This window comes from Triplophysa rosa, linkage group LG15, assembly GCF_024868665.1.
Source record: "Triplophysa rosa linkage group LG15, Trosa_1v2, whole genome shotgun sequence".
Lineage (NCBI taxonomy): Eukaryota > Metazoa > Chordata > Actinopteri > Cypriniformes > Nemacheilidae > Triplophysa > Triplophysa rosa.
Genome location: NC_079904.1, coordinates 9,966,482 through 9,977,342, shown reverse-complemented (window position 1 = coordinate 9,977,342; position 10,861 = coordinate 9,966,482). Strand labels below are relative to the sequence as shown.

Sequence of the window (10,861 nt, the reverse complement as noted above, 5' to 3'; positions counted from 1 at the left end):
ATTAGTATACTTCCTTTGGAATACTTTCAGACTAACTTTTATGTACGCCTCAGAAATAAAGTGTATATTCTTTTTAGAAATGTATCTAAAATGACACTTAAATGTACTTGACTTACACTGACAGAAAAGTCTATTTGCTCTATTAGTTTTATGGAGACATACTTAGAAGTATAATGAGATATTCTATGCTTGACTTGTAGCTTTACTTTCTTAAAAACTGTTCAAATTTATATAGTAATATAAATAAAATGTGACCATGTCAAAACCCGGATAAAGTCTCGGAATCTAATTTTGAGATGAGATGAGCATCAAAATTTGATTTCAAGCCATAATTTCACTACGATTTCTATCTTTGACATGGACTTAGTGGATATCGAAGATATCAATGTTACATTTTCACAAAATGTTCTTATGTAGGACGATTTATTGTAGAAAACAGTAAATCACAAAAATGAATTTTGCTGGGTTTTCACAGGTAGGGTCACACATATAAAAAGTAAACTATACTAAAATTCACCTGAAGAAAACTTTAGTGGAAAAGAAAATATTAGTACGTCTAATTTCATTGAACATGAAATACAAGTTTCACAAAATAAACTTGACTTATTTTTGTAATAGTTGTTATTTAAAAGATGTACTGTACTGTAACTGAAGAGAGAGAGAGAGAATACTAAAAACAGATTTTGATTGTAGTGATGAGAATTTCATCACACATTGTTTTATCACTTCAACTGATCTAAACTCTTCACACTGACATCAGTGTTTTTGTGTAAAAATAAACACCAATAAAAAGTACAGATAAACAAATTTGACTTAATATTGCCCTCCATACAATATATTTTCTTATCTCCTTGAATTATTTGTATGATATATATATATATATATATATATATATATCTTTTTTTAAAGATATTTTTTAAATATCTTAGTTGCAGTCATATGTTTAGTTGTGTTATTTTTAGTCCTGTCTCAAGATTTTCGAGAACAGAAAAGTACCTTTTTTGGTCATGCATCGCAGTAATAGGACGTATTATAGTTTCTTCATACTTTGATTGGCTTTGATTTCACAAAACTTTCTGTACTTAAGAGTTTTTCTTTGTAAACAGTATACAGTAAACACACACAAGTTTGTCAAATGTAAATATACGGGCCACAGCAGGTGTTTATCCATAAACAAGGCCAGTACAGAGGGTTTGTGTTTTTGCACACATGCTGTTGTGGAAGTTTCCTTTGACTTTGAGCTACTGTAGTTTCTAGTGAACTTACACACACACACACACACACACGCTTTGGTTGACTATCCCCGTGGGGACAGTCCATAGGCGTAATGTTTTTATACTGTACAAACTGTATATTCTATCCCCATCCCTAAACCTAAAGATCATAGAACACTTTTTGCATTTTTAGATTTGTAAAAAATATTGTTCTGTACAATTTATTAGCTTTTTTGCCCCTGGGGACCTCGATTTTGGTCCCCACGGTGACACGAGTCCCCATGTGTTGGTGTGTATTCAGGTTTAGGTCCCCACCGGGATATACAAACATGAACACACACACACATGTTCACATTCCTTCTCTCTAAAAGTATGCTGACTCTCATCTCTCCAGCAATGTTTGCATACCTTCTACCATCTGTCGCGTGTGTGTGTGTTTATACTCACACTTTAAACAGGCTGATGTTGGTGTGGTTTGCCTTCAGAACATTGACATCCTCTTCATCAGAGCTGCCGTTGCTCTGACATCCCCCCATATCCAGAACACGTCTACCCATTAACACACTCAAAAACTCCCAAAGACGACCTCATTCAGACCATCAACTCCCAGCAGTCTCTCACACGCATACCGTCCGTGTTTACATTACGTCCGTAAGGGTCCGTCCTGGTGGTCTAATTTCACGAGCTCTCTCTTTCCCCGTCCTGCATTTTCTCGCAATGGTCCTGTTCTCTCGGCCGTTCTTTGTGTGCTCTACACCTCAGGCTGCGTCTTCTTTTCTCTGGTGAAGCAGTCAGACAGGTTCCACCAGTACTTGAAAAATATTTACTCTCGTATGCACACTTGGGAAACACGCCCCTCTCCACCCACAGGCCACTCCCACCTCATGCCTGCGGGGCAGCTTTCACTTTCAATGCCCCACGGGACGTGTCATTCCAAGTCATGGAATGTTGGATCCATTTTTGAAATCGTTAGGTTTTTCGAGGTGGTGGTTACATTGTAACGCAAAATATCAGAAACGGATGGGGGTGAGAAAAGGTATACACTTTTTGCCAAACCACAGGCACACCAAAATGAAATGAAAAAGACTCCCAAGACAATCCCATCTGAAATATTTATTAGTTTGATATCTGATTTGAAAGCCTAACTTTTGACAACAGATAACAGGTACAGTATAACAAAGAAAACCCACCAGTATCAGTTTACATCGAAAAGGCATTTGACTAAATGACAACAGATGTGTGTTCCACATTCACACAACGAACAGATGCTCGAGGCAGTCACCAGATTATACTGTATGCATTTGTGTTTTTGGGTACTTGAATACATACAACAGCTGAACATGAAAACAAACAAACAACATATAAAGGATTTCACGTCTCCGTTTCTGATGCATTAAGCTATAAAATCTTGTTTGTGGTGCTTCGATTGGTTGATAAAACAATGTGGCAGGCCAGTTTTATATAAAACAATACATTTGTATAACCCTTTATTAAATAATAAAATAAAAGGAATAGTGGCTAAGTATTAGAAAACAGAAATTTTGCTTCTGTGTTAGGTTTCCCATAATGCCTTTCTCATCTCAAATGTTAATGCTTTCAATGCTTTGAACAAACTATCCGCTATTATTTAATTGTAAAATGATTTACCACGGCAGCAAACAGCACTAAACCTGTGTAACAGTACCTGGTCAAATAAACATGTTAGGAACACATTAACCACAAACACAGATAAATCGCATAGACGTGGTGCTTCAGAAAGACTTTTACTGTATGTGGAAGACAAGATCGATGGAATAATAAAGATCTCATTGCTATTTCACTAAGTGGCCGTTTGGATTACGTGCTGAATTAAAGCACAAGTATATGAAGGTACAGTAATGATAAGAGAATGAAACCCTGTTGTCCAAACCAGCGGGTTAAAGAAGAAATGTGGCGACTTTGGCAAAATAAACAATAAAAGGCTAAAATCTGTAACTTCTCTGGGTTAAAAATGCACAAAGTGTTTTGACTTCATACTTAAAGTATCATAAATTAACCTGCAGTTTTATGTTTTAAACAGAGATGGCGATGTAGAGGCAAAAGTCATGGATTACAGAAAAAAAATCGTAAAAAAAAAAGTCAAATACATTCAAGCACAAAGCCGATCAGTCTTTATTTCTCTTTCACCTGCTCTCATTCTCACACACAAACACACTTTTGCAATTTAAACAAAGTGCTTGTAAACTTAAAAATCCAAGTAGACCAAACACCAATTTTACCACCATCCTGTTGCATTTGGTATCAAAATCAAGTTTTTAAAAGTGCAAAAACAAAAAGATTCAGACTCTGTGTGTCTGTGTGCACATTGTCCCAAAGCTACATTAATAAAGAACAAATCAAAACAAAAAATGATTCGTACTATTATTGCTATCGCTCTAGATTCAACTGGACGAAGCGTTCTAGTGTTTCAAAAGTAGTTAGTAAAAATATAATATTAATTGCACATATATAGTAAAGAATACACATCAACATTACTAAGACCTGATTACTACAGGAGAATTATGACGGATATGTGCACACACACACGAACACGTGTTCTAATGTACACGCTGATGTGTCATTCTCTGATATTTCAAGGCACACACACATACACACCCGCTTCTTTAAAGTTCCGCCTTCTCCTGAGTTCATTCTGAAGATTCACATTAACTCAAATTGGCTTAACCAATAATGATGGTTCTGTCATCATTTACTCACTCCCATGCCATCCAAACACACGTGACTTTCCTCCGTGGAACACAAAACATTAACAGCTATTCATTGTTCATTGTTATTCATTCAGTAACACAAGTGATGTAATATAATCATTCTGAGAAATGTTAAAAGCAAATCTGATGCATACATGTAGATATTCAATAGTTTTAATGACTCAAAAGCTGCAGTAGAGAAAGGGGTATTGAAGAAGCTTCAGCTTTTAGGCTTGAAACATGACGGACAAGACTACTTTAATGGTGCTTTTTGGTCTGTAGAGATTGACAGTATTAACCGTCGTTACTTTTTTTGTACAATAAACATTTCGTCTCACATTTTACGTTCCAGAGAAGAAAGTTTCACAGGTTTGGAGCAATGGCGAATGGAGACAGAACTTTGAATTTCTCCCTTAAAGGGACAGTTCACCCAAAAATAAAAACTCTGTCTTTATTTACTCACTCTCAAGTTGTTTCAAATCTATATAAATTTCTTTGTTCCGATGAACGCAGAGAAAGATATTTTGAAGGATGCTTGTAACCAAACAGTTCTTGGCCACCATTGACTTCCATAGTGGGAAAAATTACAAAAGCGTTCTTCAAAGGTGAGAACATGTAGACAGAATTTTTTTTTGGTGAACTGTTCTTTTAATGTAAACGCAGCATACATCAAGCATAAAACGAAACAGATTTTTTTTTCTCAATTGATTTAGCTTGTATATGTGTATCTTTAAGGGGGGGGGAGGGGGCTGGTAACGTAAACACAGCTAACGTAAGTGCAAAGAAATCAGCACTGAAATTAGATCAGCACCAGAGCTACAACACACAAAAATACTGATCAGCTGCTCAAGACACACACGCACAGATTCAAAACCAAAAAAATATAACTTTTAACACCCGTAGATGTACATGTAGAGCATTTTTATGCATATGTCAATGTGCATCTTATTCTAGTCCCAAAACACCCAACAATACCACACACACTCACAGACTGAAGCCGGGCTGCTCTCACAGGGTTCAAAGGTCAACCGTGAAGATGTCTTCATTAGGGAAGACTGGAGTATAGATGTGGAGTACCAGCCAACAAAAACCTCGCCTAACTACATGGCAGACCAATGGAAACGGCAGATGCCAGAGGGAGGGGCTAAAAGTGGCCAAAACGAGTGTGGCAATGGTTGCCATGGGGATAGAGGTGAGCAGCAAGGGTGCTCTTACATTGGACCGTTACTGCTGGGGTCACCCCTGTAGAGCGATACAGAGAAATATTAAGAAACTATATTACATTGTACATTAATACATAATATTACATTCGAAGGAAAACAGTGTTGACATTACTTCTGCTTCATAGGCGACTGAGTACCAGCGATGGGCGTCGCCACGGTTGCTGTTGCTATGACATCTGTTGCCATGCCACCTGTTGCTTTATCAGTAGTGTCACTGAAACCATGGAAGAAACAAATACGGACAAACACAGAAAAGGCTTCAGTTAGCATCTGGGGTTTTCAGGTTTTTATTAGAACAGGTGATCATTCCCTATTCACTTCAGTTCATATCCAACAGACAAATGATAGTGTTTGGAGGCCTAGAATGTGTCTTGTGTATTATAGTATGTGTACCTGCTGAAGTCCACACTGGGTTTCACCGGCTCCTTGGTGTTGCCGGTGGCAACCGTGTCTGTACTGATTCTGGTCCTCTCCTCCTCTTCCTCACTGTCTGTACCACTGGAGCTGCTGTCTGATGCTACGAGAGGAGCCTTCCTCGCTCCACATACACTCCACACACATGCTGATGAGCCTTTTACTGCAACACACACAACACGTGGGCATTAACGTCAACCACCAATAATTATTACAATATAAATAAAAAATACAATAAAAATGATACTAGCCCCACAAAATAATGTCGTTAAATTATAAAAACATTAATATAAATTTGGTTAAATTTAGGTTATAGGATTACACGGTTATTAAAGTAATTTAATTCGCAACAATGAATTGTGATACACAAAGCAGACTATAATAAACATAAGAGGTAAATAAAGACGCAATCCATTACAAAAAACCTACAGACTGCACCTTTGAGTACTTGTTGTTCATTAGATCGAATTATTTACTAATTTAAGTAACGCACTGAATTCGAACCAAGTCACTTACCTTCATCATTCTGGCTCTGTTTGTTTGGATTTTGTGAGTCCACAGGTGAACTGCATCTGGGTCCGGCGTCTGAACTGCAAAACACATGATCTCAATTAGCATGACATCAACTTGATGCTAACACACTGTATAACATCAGTCCCGCCGCACCAGCAGAAGGGCTGGAAGTCACCGAACGTCGCCCATCCTTTGTCATTCGTCTCACTGAGCTGGTCTTTAGAGCTGCCCCACACACTGGATCCCGTATCCATGGCGATGCTCGCAAAATCCCGACAGTTGAAGTCATCTTCGAAGCTCGCGATCCATCCAGGACCTGCAGAGATGGAGAAACAGTTAGTTTTATAAAGAACTGTATTATACATCTAAATTCTATCTAGGTTTTGTTAACTGTGAGCATACTTTGAGGATCAATGCACTGGTTGTCCATGTCCCGATTCTTGGCGTTCTCTGGAGTTTGTTTCGATTCTGGAAACCACTCCAGATCTGGTGACCCCAAACGCCTCCGAGAGCCAGCATCCGCCTCGCTATTCTGAGTGCTGGTCACCTGTCCAAACCTACCAAAGACAAAGCACACGCATCGGTCGAAGAAACGGGCTAACATGAACTAAATAATGATTTCATGGCAATGTATAAATGGCAGAAGGTTTCTGTATGTATCCGAGTTAAAAATAAATGTAAAGTCATCATAGTGTGCGTTATGAACCTGCTTCGTGCTTTGACTTGTTTGCGTGCTGCATAGTTGATTTCTTTTTCCTCCCAAATATCTTCCTCCTCTTCCTCATCGAAATGGCGAATTTTCTCTTTTGTGCGGGTTTCAAAGATGGCAGAGCTCGCCTGAGAGAGATAAAGGGTTAAAAACACGATTAAGAACATTAAATGAGTGACACACAGAGGAAAGAAGATTTAAGACACAGAGAATCAAAGAGCAGATGAAATACTGACAGAAGGAGATTGTAAAGAGAATAAAAAACAAATCATTCCGAATGAGTGTGAATCAGTACTCACCCCCTCATCCACCAGGTTAAAGTTGATCTCTGTGATTCGATCGAACGTGGCGCTGAATAAATAATAGATATGAAAACATTTCACATGCCAATGCCATTCAGTTTAAACATGGCAACACTAATGAACATTATGCGACTCTATGTTTGTTTCTAGAGACCACCATTCTGTATAAGTAGTTTCATGTTGAAAAGTTCAATGTAAATGTAAAATCTAAATGTGAATGATAAATCTTTGAAAAGACTTTTTTTAAAATGAAAATTGTAATTTAAAATATAAATGAAATCTAAATCTTAGTCTAAATGTTAAATCTGAATGTGAACTCTAAAGGCCATTGCACATCGAGTCCGAAATTTGCGTCCGAAATTTCCAAATGTTAAAAAATAAATACGACCTCGCGTTGTGTCGATCACATTTACACACTGCCTCCGATGTGGGCGATATATCGTACGATTTAATGCTCTCAGGTTCTCAATGACGGTTAAATGCCGCTACATCCGAAAGCCAGAGGGCGCTCTTGCGCAGAAACTCCGAATATGGGAAACCGAATAAGAGCAATCAGTTCCAGGAAATGCCTGTGGTCATATTCTATCGCTGTTCTTCAAACCTTTTCAGCTATTTTCATGATAATAAAGTTGATTTATAGTAATGATGATAGACGAGTGTTGCTTTTTCAAATACACGTTATAAACGACTCAATCTCGTAGTGATTTTAGATCGAGCAGACGAGCAGTACTTCCTACTGATCAAACAGCCGTAGTTCACGGAAGAGCTGTGCATAAAACATCGAATCGATTTAGACATGTATAATTCGCGTAAATCGCGATATATATCGTCCAGCCTAGCAAGCGTTTTGACAATTCAGAGACACCGTACAAACGAGCGCCAAATACGAAAAAACGCGTACGAAATTTTCGGACTGTATGTGCAAAGACCTTAAAGGTACATTTTAAACCTAAATGTAAAATCGAAATGAAACCGTTAAATCTAAATGTAGCACACAATTGTATGCTACAAGGTTTGTGCAGGAATCACCTGATGCTGCCGTCATGCTCTCCAAATTCATCATCATTCAGTCCAAACTGATCGACAAAGTTTGCAGTCATCTGCTGAATCTGATAATCTGAGAAAACCTGTGATAATACAACAGAACACGCACGCACGCACGCACGCACGCACGCACGCACGCACGCACGCACGCACGCACACACACACACACACACACAATTAATATTAACATGAATCAAATTAAGAAATCATAATTGATTACATTCTTCTTTATCATAAAACACACACAGCTAAACTACTGTAAATAAGCTATTAAAAGAATATGTCGCCACTGTTGTTAAGGCCAACAATTCTGTTCATTTGTGTGTCAGATCTCACCAGGTCCGCTGTGTTCCTCTTGTTAGTTTCTGCTAGCGCATCATTCACAAAATGTTCCCAGCGTTCTTTATAGTTCTCTGGTAACTCTGTCACACATTAACAACCACGTTTTTATAAATCAGAGAATGTGTGTTGTTAGAAATGTATGAATAACATGTTATGTGCGTCATCTACCGTTTATTAGCTCTGTGATTTGGGTCTGTTCTGGCTCTTTGTCTGCATTGTGCACCACAGTGTTGGCAATCCTGGTCAGATGACCCATGTACCCTTTTCTCATGCCCCCAGCCTCCCTACAACACGCAAACACACATTCAAGTCTCACAAGTGTAAACATACAAACTCCTCAGAGAAATTCAAAGCGAACTTACTGTGTTTTGTCATTTTCCTCCCATGCATCTAAAATCCTCTGAACCAGCCGGCAGTCCTTTATCAGCTACACACACACAAATACAGACAATTGTACATCAATAAAGCATCTGCACACTGTTTTTGATCACTATTACGCGTACTAATATGCATTTACAGTAAATCTGAATTAAGGCTGTCAAACGATTAATCGCGATTTATCGCATCCAGACTAAAAGGTTGTGTACACATAATATATGTCTGTGTACTGTGCCTATTTATTTTGTATTTATAAACACATACACGTATACATATTTTGAAAATAATCACATGTATTTATTTATATTTACCAATAATACAATTAATCATATTCTTAAGTATATCCATGTAAGTGTATGTTTTTATAAATACAAAATTATTATGCACAGTACACAATATATTATGTAAACACAAACTTTTATTCTGGATGCGATTAATTGTTTGGCAACCCTTATCTGAATGCATTAGTCGGCATCATCTTGGGGTACTACATACATGTTTTATCAGGTCTGAGTGTGCGAACATATCACATCCGTCAGAGGTGCCGGTGTGTGTCTCAATCGGGTCCGAGCGTGTGCTTTCCAGCTGATCTTGATGAGTCTGATCCGGACTATTCTGTAGTTTTCCGTTTGGTGTGGTCTGGTTAAGGATGGCTGAGACACAGTGCTCCACTTGGACATGTAAGAAGTTATTCCAGGAGAATTTAAAAAACAGGTCCTGCAGAGAGAAAGACAGATTAGAGCAGGAAATATTGTTTATGACGTTATTCAGTGGTTTTGAAAGAGACGGTCACCAGCAGCAGGTTGATCATGTTCAGACGGCAGAGCTCTTGGTGGATTCTGGGAGCTCTTGTGTACAGCAGAGCAGCCATCAGTCTGACAGCATGCAGTCGAGCGTTCCCAAACGGCTCCTCTAAGACGCCCATTGTGGTCAAAATGACACATTTCTGTAAGGTACAGTCAAAAACGCATCAGCAGAAATGTACAGCAGGGCTGGCCTACTTAAATTGGAGATAATGTTGTCAAAACATTTGAAAACCCTAACAAGTAAACAATGGTATTAAAACACAAAAAGTAGGGAGGAACTTGATTTTATACAGTAGTGCCCACATGTGAAATCCCCCTAGGATAACTTACGCCTTCTCCTTTTATTCAAACGTAACATTAAAGGTGTATAAAAAAATTGTGCTCATGTTGTGGAGCTTGGAGAAGAATTTGCAAAAAATACATCAAACACATTGAAGCTTTTTGAGTCAAGAATCAGGAGAATGACTTCTGTCGTCAAATACAAAAGAGGACCAGAGTCGATGTCTGCTTTATTTCTTGTGAGCTTTTTGTTTATCTATGCATTCTGTTGCATATTAGAATAAAACCCATATTCCCACAGTTAGCCTTTTTGCCAAACAATTTTGTCAATTTTTTTACGTTTTGTGCACACTCATATTTTGATGTACAATTTATGTACTGTATATCCTGGATAATTTGGTATTGGATCTTTTGTGTATATTTTGTACATTACTAATACTTATAATTATTATACAACATGTTTGTATTTTTGCATTGGTTTTGTATTGTTTCGCAGCTCATTGAAACCAATTTTCTTACAGGGGATTAATAAAGTAGCTATTATTTATTTGATCGAACCTATGTGGCCATTAAAGCAACATTTGTGCAAATATCCTCTCTAGACATCACTGTTTGACCACGACTGTACTTCAGACACAGTGTTGGGTAAGTTACTCTGAAAAAGTAATTAATTACTAGTTACTAATTACATATTCGATAATGTAATTAGATTACTGTACAAGTTACTCTCTTCAAAAAGTATTTAATTACTAATGACTTTCTATATCTTACATCAACCTTGATGAGTTCAGTGATTCAAGGATAGACATGAAACGGCTCTTTTAATTCATTCAAATAAAACTACATAAAGTATTATTATTAATTACAAATGTGAGAATTATACATTAAAGCACGGATTTTAAAGTTAGACT

The 10,861-nt window shown here is 37.6% G+C and overlaps 1 protein-coding gene across 1 annotated transcript; it reads right to left on the bottom strand.

Annotated features, from left to right (window-relative positions):
• Nucleotides 1-2,314: 2,314 nt before the first annotated feature.
• Nucleotides 2,315-9,972, bottom strand: LOC130566189 (serine/threonine-protein phosphatase 6 regulatory subunit 2-like). The gene is made up of 14 exons (XM_057353473.1): nucleotides 9,659-9,972; nucleotides 9,361-9,582; nucleotides 8,850-8,914; nucleotides 8,656-8,771; nucleotides 8,482-8,567; nucleotides 8,131-8,228; nucleotides 7,099-7,150; nucleotides 6,797-6,927; nucleotides 6,493-6,647; nucleotides 6,244-6,406; nucleotides 6,094-6,167; nucleotides 5,557-5,740; nucleotides 5,276-5,377; nucleotides 2,315-5,182 (listed from the first exon to the last, which is right to left on the bottom strand). The coding sequence occupies exons 1-14, from the start codon at nucleotides 9,788-9,790 to the stop codon at nucleotides 5,152-5,154; spliced, it is 1,611 nt and encodes a 536-aa protein (XP_057209456.1). The 5' UTR covers nucleotides 9,791-9,972; the 3' UTR covers nucleotides 2,315-5,151.
• Nucleotides 9,973-10,861: the final 889 nt, after the last annotated feature.

What these genes read in the sequence shown, in the direction of transcription:
- LOC130566189 (XM_057353473.1), bottom strand. Translation starts at nt 9,790, where the DNA reads ATGGGCGTCTTAGAGGAGCCGTTTGGGAACGCTCGACTGCATGCTGTC. An exon ending in AATCACAGAGCTAATAAACG is followed by an intron (nt 8,568 to 8,655) that starts GTAGATGACGCA and finishes AATGTGTGACAG; the next exon opens with AGTTACCAGAGAACTATAAA. An exon ending in ACAGAGCCAGAATGATGAAG is followed by an intron (nt 5,741 to 6,093) that starts GTAAGTGACTTG and finishes TGTGTGTTGCAG; the next exon opens with TAAAAGGCTCATCAGCATGT.